Source organism: Euleptes europaea, chromosome 2 (genome assembly GCF_029931775.1).
Source record: "Euleptes europaea isolate rEulEur1 chromosome 2, rEulEur1.hap1, whole genome shotgun sequence".
NCBI lineage: Eukaryota > Metazoa > Chordata > Lepidosauria > Squamata > Sphaerodactylidae > Euleptes > Euleptes europaea.
The window spans coordinates 25,489,608-25,505,042 of record NC_079313.1 but is presented as its reverse complement, the minus strand read 5'-3'; the positions used below and the strand labels follow the sequence as shown (position 1 = coordinate 25,505,042).

The 15,435-nt window shown below is 43.6% G+C and overlaps 1 protein-coding gene across 2 annotated transcripts in view; it reads right to left on the bottom strand.

Annotated features, from left to right (window-relative positions):
• Nucleotides 1-1,046: 1,046 nt before the first annotated feature.
• RC3H1 (ring finger and CCCH-type domains 1) overlaps nucleotides 1,047-15,435 on the bottom strand; it is a 79,869-nt gene continuing 65,480 nt past the window's right edge. Inside the window, exons 13-20 of one of the 2 annotated variants that reach the window (XM_056845049.1) lie at nucleotides 13,920-14,078; nucleotides 12,159-12,311; nucleotides 11,255-11,468; nucleotides 8,985-9,075; nucleotides 8,718-8,853; nucleotides 5,576-5,746; nucleotides 4,816-4,922; nucleotides 1,047-1,672 (exon numbers count right to left, since the gene is read on the bottom strand). In XM_056845049.1, the coding sequence (XP_056701027.1) occupies nucleotides 1,519-1,672; nucleotides 4,816-4,922; nucleotides 5,576-5,746; nucleotides 8,718-8,853; nucleotides 8,985-9,075; nucleotides 11,255-11,468; nucleotides 12,159-12,311; nucleotides 13,920-14,078 (1,185 nt within the window). In that variant the 3' untranslated portion in view covers nucleotides 1,047-1,518. The remainder of the gene's footprint in view (nucleotides 1,673-4,815; nucleotides 4,923-5,575; nucleotides 5,747-8,717; nucleotides 8,854-8,984; nucleotides 9,076-11,254; nucleotides 11,469-12,158; nucleotides 12,312-13,919; nucleotides 14,079-15,435) is intronic. The other variant, XM_056845050.1, reaches the window with a different exon arrangement.

The following is a 15,435-nucleotide window of genomic DNA, read 5'->3' as shown; positions in this document are numbered from 1 at the left end:
CCAGGATTTTTTTTTTCTCTCAGAGCCCATCTCAGGGTCCATGTAAAAGTGGAGTAGGTGAGGTGGGGAAGAAAAAGGAGGATGTGAAAAATATGTGCAGGATGAGCAAGTCCCCCTCCCCATGCCTTGCAGGGAGGTTTTTTTTACAGCCAGTCTTACATGAAGCGCTGTTAGTAGAAATGGGGCATGTTTAATCTCATCTAGATTCTTAAGAGACTTTTTCCCAATTCAGGTTTGCTTGAAGTAAAGCTGTGGAAGAGATATTTTGCTGGAGGAGGTGTGTGTGAGTGTCTTCCCTTACAAAGGAAGCCTCAACTCTCAAAAGTTTGTCAATTGCCAAAGAGAGGCCAATAACTAAAGGGGATATAAGACCAGCTTTGAATGCAGTTGAAATGCAAAGGGAACAGAGGTAAAAGGTGGCACAGTTTCTTGTCTGTTTTTCTGTCTCATCCGAAATAGACCTTGTTGTAGGTCCTCCCTGGAGCAGATATACAAGACCCCCACCTCCTGCTATGGCATTTGGATATTATACATCTCTCCACTGAAGGTGCACAAAAATGCAACCATTTTACTTTTGACAAGACAGAAAAAAGGGAGACCTTTGCTCCCTACGTTAGCTTCACCCCTGCATCTCTATTGCATAGGAAGCTACTGGATCCATTTGTAGACACTTTCTCAGATCCAGGTTTCAAAAATAATTTTTAAAAAGGTTTGCTGCCTGTCATGAAAGGCAAAACTGAACAACATTAGCCAATTTATATTGATCCAGGAGCTCAGACACCTGTGCTCCCTGAAGAAATAGGGAACCCCCACACACACACCAATTTTTACTCTTTTAAGGTTTGTATGGAGTTTTGCTATCGCCAAGGGATAAAACCGCATCACAACTGAAGCTTAAAAGCTATGAATGTTTAGGAAGAGATGATGAACAAATGTCAAGGAATGGGCATCATCTTCAAGGAGAGCTACTTTCAGTTCAACTCCACTACACATTTTTCAACCAAGCAAGACAAGAACTTCCTCCTTCATCTTGCATTCCCCCCCCCTTTTGTTCCTTTCAAACTCACGCAAACACAGTGAGCTTTGTTGCAAGGGGAAGGAGCAAAGAGGCCTAAAAGGAATTATACACTGGGTATGTAATAATACCAAAATAAAAGAGAAAACCTACCTCATTAAGATCATACAATTAATCAAACAGAGTGTGTATATATATATATATAATATCTGTTTCTTTTAAAGCCCTGGCATTCAAGGCATCCGAAGTTATTAAAATAAAGTTCATTCACAGAACAAAAACAAATTTAATCTGAGTTGCTTGCAGATACTGCTAATTTTCATTTTTTTTTAATTAAAAAATGTGTTAATGTGAACTATGTGCAGGGTTTGTTTCTAGTAGTGGTGTTGTGCACATTATCTCTGGACCTGCTGCCGTTGTTGTTCTTTCTGTTTCCCATCATCCTGATGGGGGGAGGGGGGAGGTGACCCCCGACAGAAGTGGAGGGATGCTTTTTTCTTCCTTCAGGGAGCAGATGTGGATGTCGTCCCTGCCCTCTGGGTGCCCTGTTCACCTCCTCCCCCTTCAGGGTCATCTGACAAGCTCAGAGCTGTGGTTTTGTTCGAGAGGTGGCCGACGTTTTCTTGGGCTGGGACTGATCCGTTGGGAACATCACTGCTGAAGAAGGAATGTCACAACAACATTAAAAAAGAGGACAGAGAGACAAGGCGGGAAGAGAGAGATTTAATAAAATCAAAATGGTAACCCTGAGAAGAGATCACAAGCAGAGTTCGCTAGACAGCTCCAAGTAGTGGCCATCTGCAGACAGAAGGTCGCACACAGAACCCTTGCCTCCTACTTGCTAACCCTATGAAAATGGCCAACTGGAGAAGATAAGGGCACCCTTTTTGATGACTTTTAAGAAGGGGTTCAAAGATGTTTCATTGGAAAAGATTTACAACAGTCTGGTTGCTATTCATTGTCGGAGGGGAGTCGAGAGTTATGGGCTGGCTAGTCAGTGTTCCTTGTTATTAGACTTAAAGATTTCATGGCTGCATTTATTAGCTGTCTTGGACAAAAATATAGGATGTAGGTATTTTAAATAAAATAAAAACAACCCCAGTGGCCTACTGGTTGCCATAACTGAATGCTGGGTAAAGACAGACATACATTCTGAAGTATGGGGGACGTGGTTTCAATTCAAGTTTGCTGCGTTTTGAGGCATCTTTTTCCAGGGGTAGAGAATGCAAGCTGAAACCTATCACACATTAGAATGTATGTTTGCCTTCACCCATAATATGGTAGCAAATCACCAAAACATACAAAATAATAAGAACACTCAAATCATTCTTGCACTGAGAGAGGGCATGCTCGTATTTATCTTTATTTCCTTGCTTGGTTTACTATTTGGAATTGCTCAGTATCCCAGTGATACAACTAATGTGGGTCAATAGTAGCAGTTACCCAAGCATAGCACGGACAGAGAGGCACAAATTAGGTAAAGGTTTTTTTGGTTCTTGTAGGTTATCCGGGCTGTGTGACCGTGGTCTTGGTATTTTCTTTCCTGACGTTTCGCCAGCAGCTGTGGCAGGCATCTTCAGAGGAGTAACACTGAAGGACAGTGTCTCTCAGTGTCAAGTGTGTAGGAAGAGTAATATATAGTCAGAAAGGGGTTGGGTTTGAGCTGAATCATTGTCCTGCAAAAAGTATCAAAGGTAATGTGCTAGTCATTGTCCTGTAAGTATCAAGATAATGTGCTAATGAGGGTGTGGTATGTTAAGGTTTTTTTGTTTTTGCCGTCAAGTCACATCTGACTTATAACAACCTAGTAGGGTTTTCAAGGCAAGAGACGTTCAGAGGTGGTTTGCCACTGCCTGCCTCTACGAAGTGACCCTGGCATTCCTTGGTGGTTTCCCATCCAAATACTAACCAGGGCTGACCCTGTTTAGCTTCTGAGATCTGACAAGATCAGACTAGCCTGGGCTACATGCCAGTTAATAAAAATCAATCTTTCTTTGAATAATTAGATCAGTGGTTCCCAATGTGGGGCACACACCCCACAGGGGGGCAATTTGATTTTTAAGGGGGGCAATTCGAGAATGAGTTATTAACAGTCAATTTTTTGCATTTCTTATGGTTCTAGGGGCCTCATATACAGTATATAAATATATATTGTGAATAATAAGAATTATATGTCACGGGGGGGGACATCAGGATTTTAGAGATGCTTAGGTGGGGCAAGGCCAAAAAAAGGTTGGGAACCATTGAATTAGATAATGGTTTTAAGACAGCAAATGAGAAGAGAGATCAGCTTGTGTACAGGATATAGCAAGGAGAGCAGCCTAGGGAGAATAGCACAACATTAGCTCTATCACAATTCCTTGTTGTTTTGGTGAGGGCAGACCAACATGCTCACTCAGATGCTGAATAATACTGATGGGGAGGGGGGAAACTGGAAGCATGTAATGCTTCCTAAATTTTATCACTCTCTCGCCAAAAGTCAGTCCCAGAGCAATTATTCCAGGGTGTTCTTTGGGGTATGTAAGTGTATGAAGAACTAGAGGTCTGCCATGGATGTAAAGGTGACTGGATATGGCACTGAGTATCTTGCATTCAATAAGGGAAGTCTTGAGAACTATGCTGTAAAGAAAGAAAGCAGTACAGCAATTGACAGGGAGACATTAATTTTTGCAAGAAGGAAAAGTTGTTGCAATGGAACATGGGCGCTAACAATGTGTGTGTAAAGTTCCTTCAAGTTGCAGCTGACTTATGGCAACCCTAGCAAAGGGCTTTCAAGGCAAGTGAGAAGCAGAGGTAGTTTTGCCATTGCCTTCCTCTGAAGAGTCTTCCTTGTTGGTCTCCTGTCCAAATACTGACTTTGCTTAGCTTCAAGATCTGACCAGATTGGTATATACCATGCAGCCTTCCCGCCTGGCACTTTTAATTCCAACTGATTTTACTGGGTCAAATGCACCCTTAAAATTCTCCCAATAGATAAAAAGGAACTAGGAGTGCTTAGTAGTGCAGTGTAAAATATTTGGAGTGGGTTTTCTGGAGTGGAAATTTTCATTTCATCATCATTTTTTCCAATACTGTAGGATGGCCAAACATCCCTACCACATTTGTAACGAAACAGCATTTCCTCAAAAACTTCTCCGACAATGGTAGTAGTGGTAATAATAATAATGACAACAACAACAACAATTATTATTATTATCACTACATATTTTGATGATATGGAGTAAAGGAATCAACAGTCTAGCAATCTATAAAAAGTTCTCCCTCAAACTGACAAATGCACAGGATGCGCGATCATTAACCAATATTTCCAGGCAGAATGTGGACTAACGGAGTTTAAACTTTTATTCCATCTTCCAAGGAAGCTGTCGTTTTGCTGCTTTCTAAGACACTGCGTTAGGAAACTATGCTCCTTGCTCACTTGTCTTTAATGCTAGTTTTCAATCAGTTTTAAAGATTGTTGTGAGCTACCTCAAGCATTTAATGAAGAATGCAGATTATAAATATTTTTAAAAATAAAAAACAATTCCCACCCTTAGCTTTGCATGCTTCCAACTACATGATCTGCATGTAAACTACCATGAAAATACACCACGGAAAATAACCTGAACTGTGTTCAGATTGTATGTCTTTTTTTCCTTTTCACCAAAAATCTACAGTTCACCGTAACATTAATGTCACAGTCATCTATAAGTCGCTGATATCGATATTATAAGCAAGGTATCAGTTTACCTTGTGCACTCTGTACAACTCGTTCCATATCTTTAGCGTTAAAAGGACTCGCAGAAGTTGTGCTCTATTACCTGAATGTAAGTGCAAGGTCTTCCGCTGGCACCTTGCTTTGCTGTCCATTTTCTGTTTGCTTACTGGCACCCAGTTTGCTTTTCACTTCCAGGGAAGACTGGCTCTCCTTGGGAAGAAGGAAAGGAAAGTCACCTTCATTTCACCACATACAAAAAAATTTCTGTGAGTTCATTCTCACTGGGAGCGAAAGAGAAGGGAAAAAAAGGCTACTATAAAAACTAGAACATGTTACACAGACTGATTTATGCAAAAGCCACAGGACAAGAGAACATAAGCCTAGAAAGTATCTGTCCATTCTACCAGGGTATAGAACATCCCAAAAGCACACATATCAAGCAGCAAAGACCAAGGAAGTCCATCACCACAGGCTGGAAAACCACTGGCCCCCTTCTAGATGCCGTTTAACAGATGTTGCTTGCAAGCTGCACCATGGCGGGTAGCTGCTGCCTAAGAGAGTGAGCTATATTCTGCCGATGGAAATATCTGCTGAGATTTCCATTCCACCCCTCACTCCCCCATAAGGCAGCTCATAAAGCATCCTTAGCATTGCGTTACAAATAAAATACAAACCGCATAGGCTACCCAACATCAGGAAATTCAAGCCAGTCTAGCTACGGAATGATGAACGGGAAGAACGGGGAACACTGGCAAGTAGCTGTCCAGCAGAGCTCCTCCCTGCAAGGCACGAAGCGGCTCCGCTACTCATCCAGCACAGCTGCCTTTCCCAGCTCTTCTCTGCCCTGCCCCCAAAGCACTCACCATGCTCAGCTCCCGGGTTCTCTTGCCGATTTCCCTCTCCACCTGGTGTAGCTCCAAGCTCAGCTGTTCGCTCGAGATCATTCCAGGCCACTTAGGGGGCGGCGGCGGGGGCTGTGGTTGGCCTGCCAAGGTGGTCGCCTCCCTCTGCAACAGCAGCCTGTTACTAACAGCCTAAATGCACAAAGCCAAGCACATACAACAACTGAGCACACAAACTACACAACCATGCAGACACGGGAATCAGGCCCGAAAACGCAGGAGTATTGCTTGGTTTCCAAAGCCCTGACCTCCTTCCTGTCATACAGAATATACAGAATTTTAAAAAAATCTACCTGCAGATAAAGGTGAACTTCAGTTGGAAATATAGTTACTTCGTGAAACAAGCATGGCTTTCCCCCAGATTCTATCATTTGTTTTTTAAAAAAATCGCAAATATGCTCTAAACTAGCCATATGAACAGCAGACGCTTTGGACTAAACAAGAACATGTGAAAAGCCTAGCTGAATTGAACCAATGGTCCACCATCTTTCTGCATTCAGCAGCAACCAGATGCCTTCGGGAAGCCCACAAGCAGGCCACAATGACAAAAGCCACCACATGGTTTATTATCCCCGTAGCTGAGTGTTCAGAAGTATATTTCTTCCAAATGCAGAGATTAGGATGAGCTGTTCTGGCTTAGAACCACTGACAGATCTGCCCACCATAAAGCAACCTTGTGGCAGTTAGTTTCTTGTCAAGTGTATCACTTGAAGTAGCATTTTTCTTTTGTCTGTCTTTGGCTTACTGCCTAACAGTTCGGTTCAGTGGCTGAACGAGAACCATAGTTGTGTGCAAAGACTCTTTAAAAGCAGCCACGGTCCAAACTGTAAAGAAATCTAAGGCACCAGGTAGTTAGACGGCCTTGCTCAAAGATTCTCAAAGATTGTGTCTACAAATAAGACTATTGCAAGTTGTTACTAAATTGCTTAACCGAGTATCTGTCCTGAGGCATCCCTACCATAACATACTTTTAAAAAGCTTAATCTGAACTGTAGGCCAGAGCCGCCCCCCCCCCCCCCCCGATCTAAGGTAGAAGTCTAAAAAACTTTGTTCTGGAGAACTCTGGCATTCCCCAATTAAAAATCAACAATGACAGGCAACTCTTCCTGAGAAAGAGTTTCCCTACCACTACCCACCTTCCCCTGCAGTGTGTAACTGTAGGAAAGGGTCGGAAGCATTCCAAAATGAATGCACAGCTCAGGCAGGGCAATGGTTCAGTTGAAGAGGTTTGAATCAATGCTCAGCGGGAGCTGACTGCAACTCAAGGGCATGCCCCATATCCTTCAACAACATCTTTTGTGGCAGACCAAGTCAACATAGAAAGGGGTCAGCGTTTGAAAATCACTGCAATATGGAGGGCGGCTGAAAAAGAAAGGGAAGACTAGAGGTACAAAAATCTTGGGGCCCCATAGAATTGAGCAAGTCATGTCATTTGTTTTCATAAGATGCTTGCACTGGGTCTGGGCACTGTAAGGAGTGCAGCAAACGCCACATGGCAATATCCGAAAGGCCATTTGAAACTAAGCATCTAATTATACAAATGAGAATTTGTTTGACTTATTTCATCACCAAGGCCATTATTACTGAAGGTTCGAATCTAATGCATTCCCGGGAAAGTCTTCCTGCCAAGAACACCCATGTATGGAAAGTTTTTTAAAGTTGTGCAGCACTTAGTTCAACTTCAGGCTAATAAAGAAATTAATAATGTGATGGGCAGTCAGGCCAGGCATTTTCAAGCCATCCAAAACTCCTCGACTACAGCATCAGTGAAGGTGGGCATGCAAAACTCAAGCACTGATCGGTCTCTGGCTCTGAACAAGGGAACAAGAATATCCAAGGATCGTTTAGCGGAGTAACTGTGAAATGCGTCGCTTTTTTCTCCTACCCCTTCCTCTGGAGCGGTCAAGTTCATATTCATTATCCAATGTTCTTTTCCCCTCAGATAAGCTAGATCTTCCGAGGGCAAGCAAACCCATAATGTCTAACTGGGAAGATGTTAGCGGGGGCAAACAAAGCAAGGTGGGGATAGGGAGAGACATGACTAGGGTTGCTCTTGGCCAGGACACACTGGGAACAAGCTAAGCTCTCAGGGATTCACTCTGGTCCCTTGGGTAGAGAGCCTGTATGTCTGCCATTCAGCCTGCATGTCAGGGGTTGCCTACCCCTCCTTAAAGTCTATAAGTGATTGTTTACAGAGGAGACTTCTGCATTAACATAAATACATAAGAAAGGCCCTGCTGGATCAGGCCAAGGTCCATCAAGTCCAGCAGTCTGTTCACACAGTGGCCAACCAGGTGCCTCTAGGAAGCCCACAAACAACATGACTACAGCAGCATTGTCCTGCCTGTGTTCCACAGCACCTAATATAATAGGCAAGCTCATCTGATCCTGGAGAGAATAGGTATGCATCATGACTAGTATCCATTTTTACTAGTAGCCATGAATAGCCCTCTCCTCCATGAACATGTCCACTCCCCTCTTAAAGCCTTCCAAGTTGGCAGCCATCACCACATCCTGGGGCAGGGAGTTCCACAAAGCTGCTTCAAGCTCTCACACTCGTCACAATCTTTTTTCGGTTTTTTTGTTTTTTTTTTAGGATACTGCTCTTCTGGGATGAATAGGAATTACAGCTATAACAACTGCTGGTTGCTGCTATCAGAAATGAAGGAGTCTCATCCCAAGAAATCAAAACAACTGCAGTGCTTCCAAGAAGACCTTTCAGTAAGTTGTGCAAAGCCATTATAGGGTCTAGTTAGGAAGTCAAAACACCGCAAAATTACACAACACAGAACAATCGCCACTTAAAATCCTGTTTACAAAGGCCACTCATTTCCATCAACAGACAATAAAACCTACACATTTCTAAAAGACACAGACTGAATCCACATTAAATACAAAAATAGAAGTCTTCAGGAAAACACTGGGGCAAACTGTTGCCCATTTTTCAAACTGCTCAAAAGTGATGACAAATCTCTCATTCCAACATGCTCCAAGTAGGATTATGTTTATATTCAAAGTGCTCTCCCTCTCTTTCATACTTAGTTTCCCCAGTGCCTTCCTAAAAACAGAAAACAAAAAAATCACAGGGGATACAAGTACACACCTCCAGTCCTCGGAGCTGTGTCTGTTGGCTGATCTGATGGTTTAGTTGCTGCAGCTCAAGCCGAAGTTGCTGTTCCCTCTCGGCTGAGGGCAAAGGCTTCCCGTGGCAGGCTGCGTCTGTTATGGACAATCTTTCCCTTTGGGGAAATGGACGAGATTGGTAAAAAGCAAGATGCTTCTGTTCTCCCTTCTCTGGGAGAACAAAACAAAAACAAAAACCCGCATATAACATGCTACAGCCACAAATAGCAAGTTCACATACTCATACCTGTCACTAAGGCGTCCCTGAGACGGTAGGTTTGGATGCGGGGCGTACGGTGAACCTCCCCATGCGCTGTGTGTTCCATAAGGACTGTAATCTACAATGCAGTTGGAAAGGTCTATTTAGAATGTGCTTGTTTATTAAAATGACTTGTTTCATACGGACATTACAGCAACTACAGCTGCCTGGTTTTGAAGGCAGTCCTATATGCAGAATTACACTTGTGAATCACTCCTTTTGCAAAAGCACCCCCTGCAGATAACCCAGTTTTTTCCTCTTGTGCTAGATATACAAGGCCAAAAAAAATGTTTGTGGAATCTTGCAACACTGTTTAGAGCAGGGTTGTCGAACTCATTTGTTATGAGGGCCAGATATGACATACATTTCACTTGGTTGGGCCGGGCCATGCCTCGCCAACCCAGATTGAGAATGTGGGGGGGGTGGCTGCCTTGCGGGCCGGATAAGAGCTCTCAAGAGGCCAGATTTGGCCCTCGAGCCTTATCTTTGATACCCCTGGTTTAGAGCCTTGGGTATAAAAAAAAACCACACCATAAAACCTTCAGCGGATGGGGTGGAAAAGAAGCTGAGGAGTCTCACTGCTAGGCAATAGAGATGGAGGAAGAACAAACTAAAATTTGTGAAGTGGGAAAGGACTGAATTAAAAAAAAAACTACTTTTTTTCTGAAACAAACAAAAACGCAAACCAAAACCCTCCTTGTCCTTTGTAAGACTTCTTGTTCATTCTATGGAACACCCTGCTCCCAAATAATTCTGTAGTTAAGCAGCTTCTAAGTACGTGGGTTGGATTCACTGAAAACTGGGATGTCTGACAGCAGAGAATCATTTTCTTGTCTCCCTCTGCCTACTGCAGCCCAGAGTGCCTCCAGAAATGCTGCTCCTAGGGACGGGAACCCCCCGCCCAGGACAGCATGAGACAGGTTTCAGAGGACTGAAGTGAGAAGGAGGGATTAGTGAAAACTGCTCCCCCTCCATCTATATAAATCATCTGCTCGATCTAACCAAGTCCCTGTAATCAATGATAAGGCTAACAGATTCCCTGAAACCACAGTTTGAATGAATTTTCAGAGGCTAAATACAGATGCCATTAACAAACTGGAATTTACTGGCAATGGGTATGAAACTGCTTGACTGTAAGACTCACGTGCATACCTTCCCTCTTCCTCTTTCATGAGGTACTAAGACTTAAATTTTCAGCTGCCTCAAAATTAGTTGGGACATCTGAGTGCAGGTATCTTCATACACTGAAGCTGGTTTTCTTTCCTGTTAACTGGGATTCTTAACCAGAGTTAATCCTGGTTACGAATTCCAGTTAGCAGGAAAGTAACTAACCTTCATTAGTTAAGGAGTTAGCTGTAGACTTCCATTTTCTGTCTCAGTGTACCAGGCAACAGAAGGGACGAGGAAACATGCAAGCCCAACATTAATTAACCTGTCATCCTAGATGTATCTGAAGAAGTGAGCTGTGGCTCACGACAGCTCATACCCTGCCAGAACTTTTGTTAGTCTTTAAGGTGCTACTGGACTCTTGCTTTTTTCCACATCATTAATTAGGTTCAGGATGGGCATGAACCAACTCCAAGCCCCCCATGACACCTGAAATGAGCCAAAGCCTGGCTTAAGGGAAATCTTAGTGTTGACAATTTGCTTACATGTAACTAAGAGGAATGGAGCTGCTTGGAGTGAGCCCTGAGGCTGACTTCCAAATCGGTCAGCACCATTTCTTGTGAAGTGGGTGTGATCCTGCACCTCTTGTTCTCTCTCTCTATTAGCAGATGCCTTATACGGAATCAGACCCTGATGATCTTGGATGCCTCCTTATCTATGTAGGTTCAGGTCACTCAGACTGCCAGGATGGCATTCTTCCACCTTTGCCAGGTCTGGCAGTTGGTCCCTTACTTGTCTCGTTCCAACCTGGCCAACGTGATCCACGTGACACACGAACACATGAAGCTGCCTTATGCTGAATCAGACCCTCGGCCCATAAAAGTCAATATTGTCTACTCAGATCGGCAGCGGCTCTCCCGGGTCTCAGGCAGAGGTCTTTCACATCACCTACTTGCCTAGTCCCTTTAACTGGAGATGCCAGGGATTGAACCTGGGACCTTCTGCATGCCAACCAGATGCTCTACCACTCAGCCACAGCCCCTCCCCAACTACCAGCACATGCCTGAGGCAGCCCACTTCTGCACTTGAGCTATAGCACTGGTGTAAAACTACTGTATGAGGAACCAAGTCCTGAAGGCACATGTTCATACCTGAAATGTTGACTGGTTTTGTGGAAGCTCCTTGAACTGCCATGGCTTGCATGGGTCCAGGATTCTGATACATCGCTTTAGATGTACGTGAGATGGCACCAAACCTGGAGACGGTGGGCCGGTCTCCAAATGGGATGAGATCGTCGTCTCCAGTCTCTGCTGCTCTCCTCTGCAAATCCAAACGCTGGTCTCGCATCCCTTTGCTATCCACGTTCTGAGAAGATGGAGGAAGGGAAAGGAGAAGGGCAATGATAAGCAAGATCCTTCATCTTTCATCTCTGCTGAAAAGTCTTCACCAAGACAGATAAAGAGGGAAAAATCTCAAAGGTGGTTGAAAAAGAAAATTTAATTAAAAAGGTGGTTCACCTATTGTTATAAAACAACATTAAAAAGATACAAGATACACCATCAGATTTATTAAACCAAGATACAAACAAACAATCTAAACCCCTTTAGAGACATAAGCGTCACACGTTCATTACCCACTCCATAATGCTGTTGCTTTTGGGGAAGAGTGATGGCCATAACAATATTTGTCAATTCAGATGTTGCATAAAGCTATAGTTTCTAAACCCACCTTAAAACATGGCTTCCAATGATAGTCTGCTGACTAATTGCAAACCATGGATTATCAATTCAGCAAACCACCATTAAGCTTCCTTAACCACGGCTTGGTCTGATGTTTCAACTGAGTTGCTAAGAACTAGGGAAAAACTGTAGAAACTGTACTTCAAAACAAGTAGCAACCTTAAGCATCCTGTTAAAAAGTCACCATAACAGGAACAGATGACCTAGGTTAGGATTCATTGTGTATCAATCTATGCACATCATACCAGTTCTGTAAACATACAGCACACCTCTTTTCCCTCTTTGGTACTGTTTGTAATCTTGCCCGCATGCTTACCACCATCTCCACAGTCCCAGCTGCCACAATGTCTTTGGGTTTTACATCTTTGGTTCCAATGTAGGAGCCGATGGTGTCACACGACCAAGGAGAATACTGGCTGTAATCATTTCCTTTATATTTGCCAGCTACCTTCAGATCTTCATCCATGTACTGCACAAACACAAACACCAAGAGTTTAGGAAAGGGAAAAGGGGCAGGGGGGCTGGCCTTAATGATGATTGAGATAGCTGTACAATAAGATGTGGACCAAAACAGAAACTAAAAATGTTCTCCGCAGCATATCAAACTTCACTCTGACTTACTAGCACTGAACACAGAGTGAAATTTTGACATGGGCAATGTACCCAAGCATAAGACACGCACATACAGCTTGAAGAAGTAGTCTTGCCTGAAGCAGCTGTATTATATGCCTTTACCTAAATGTTCTAATTGGTTCTGAAATGGCAACTGAGAAATCAGATAAACTGAAAGTGGTGATTATCTCAACATGATATTTGGTTATTTTTCTCGTTCATAAACTGGCATAAATTGAATGTAGGAAATGTCAAAAGACAAAACTGTAGCCAATACTGTTTTAATATTTAATGAAAACAATATGGCTTATTTGTGCACATATTCTTCAAGTCTGATAACTGCACGGCTAGTCTCCAGTAAAACTGGATGAACTACCTAAGGAATTAACACATGAGCACATGAAGCTGCCTTATACTGAATCAGACCCTTAGTCCATCAAAGTCAGTATTGTCTACTCAGACCAGCAGAAGCTCTCCAGGGTCTCAGGCAGAGGTCTTTCACATCACCTCCTTGCCTAGTCCCTTTAACTGGAGATGCCAGGGATTGAACCTGGGACCTTCTGCAGGCCAAGCAGATGATCTACCACTGGTTTTCATTAAGATGCACGTTGACATCCCCTGTAATTGGAGACTTGAAAACTGCAACATGAGACTCATTACTCCAACATATCTAGGCTTGGTTCATAAAATATGCTCCTCAGCCTCTCTTCAAGCATCACTTCCTACCTCATTCTGTTCTCCCTCTGAGACCTCTGGACACACATGCATAGATGCTGAATACAGAATAAGGGGTATATCCCACATTCTGCTTGCACAGGGATCGCAGATCTTCCCTGCTTTCCTAGGTCCTATGTGGAGTAACTGCCCCACACAAGTTGGTGAGTTGCAGTGAGAAGGGGGAAAAAAGGGGTGAAATCACTCCCTCTTTCATCAGGGCAGCGCCACTGACAAAACAAGAAGGAAGGGCCATCTCACCCCCTTTTTCCTCTGTCCTGTAGCCCACTGACCCACATGTCTATTACTCCACATGGGTCCCGCAACCCCAGGAATCAATTTTCCTTGGGTCAGAGGTGGCTGCTAGAAGGAGTGGGAAACCGGCAAGATCCACAGCCATCAGTGCCTTCCACTGAAGCACTGCTGGATCCAACCCTCTATAGGTAAAATCCATCGTGCCCATGCCCAGGCTGGGCAGTTCCCAGATTTTATCTGAGATGGGACTGAGATATCACCCGTGCAATTACACAGATATCTGCCAGGACTGGTAAGCCTGATGGGCAGGGTACAAAGATGGAGTCTCTCTCCATCTAGGTGGAGAAGTGAGATTACGAGTATAAAAAAAAATCCATCCCCGTCCTTCCTCCCACAGACCCAACCCCTTGTGTTTTGTTCTCAGTTCAGCATCCCCCCCCCCCGACCATAGCGGCAACTGAACAGCTGTATTTAAGAAAAACAGAAACGCGCTCACCTCATCAGTGTGGAAAGAGGGAGGCAGAGTTGGTGACGGCGCGAAAGGAGGAGGGGAGATCACTTTCCTTTCCTCTAGCTGAGCCATGATCTCCTTCCGACGACGGTGCAGCTCATCTAGACTGGGATGGGGCTGAGGTGGAGGCCGGCCATAAGGCTCCTGAACATTTTACAGAGGTTCATTTAGACACAGTTTATAAAGACCGAAGCAATTCTACATTCTACATCCTGTGACTCAACAAGTGCAGGCCCTAGCCCTAGGGGTAATTAGAAGGGTAGCTAGCTCTGAGGTGGTGCCCTGTGGGCGCCGTGGCACCCATCAATGTCTTTCTTGGTGCCCACTTCCTTCCAAACCATAGAACCAATCCTGGCTTTCCTCCATCTCATTGGAACAGGAGGGGCTTCAGAAGATACCAGGATGAATTGCCTTTGTGTCTGCAAGGAGGACCTATTTGGAAACAGCTGCTCCATCATAAGAGGCCACTTAGCATGGAACCTCCCATCACTGTGTGATTGGCTGCATGATAGCCATTTTGTGGTCAGCTACGCCCCACAGATGGCAGCCATTTTTTCATGACACCCACTGCCTGTTTTCAAAGCCCAAAAGTGTCCACAGGCTCAACAAATTTGGGAATCCCTGAACTAGATTAACACAAATGAGGCAGACCAAGTTTATACATTAACTTTGGGGTGGTTGTGGGAATCACAGCCTTTTTTGTATGAATACAGTACTCATTAGAAGTCCTTCATATTTAAACAATACATTCCAAAGGAAAAAAACCATCAACAAGTAATCAGTGTTTCCAAATCAGAGCCAAAACATGGCTGTTCCTATCAACTAGGGTTTATTTTGTGCCTAGATGCTTGTAATAAATACTTACAGCACATAAGAGATGAGCTATATTAATTTTGCATGGCAAAAAAGGAGCACATTTTAATACGCTGCATTTGGACAAATAAAATTGGACAGTTACTTCAAATACCACAGTATCTCTAAAAGTATTCTCATCCTGTATTTAAATTTGATTTTTTCCAATCTTAAATATGGAAAACTGGCTTTAATGACTCACCCTGAAAAATGCTTGCTTTATGAAAATTGCAGCTGAAAACTGCCACTTTCAGATTTATTTTAAAAATAAATTACTGCTCTTCTGGCTGCAGAGGTATGACTCAAAAGGCATAAAGAATGCATGAGGAAATCTCAGAAGCCAGAAGAGTTAAAAATATCAGCCCCTCCAAAGGGACAGGCAGAACCATCTGGTTCTGCTCCCACAGAGATTTGGTGGAACGAGGGCTGAAATCACTCCGTTCCACTGAAACTCTGGAATGGATCACAGAAGACAAAATGCCATCCATTGTTCATTCCACAAAGAATAGATAGTATTTTGAAAACCAATCCCTTGCCACAAGAGATCCGGTGTGTGCTCCCCTTTCCCACGAAGAAAAGGGTTAAGTTATAAACACCTCCTCACTGGAATAGAGATTTTGGATATAAGAAAGCCTGGACTATACCAGGT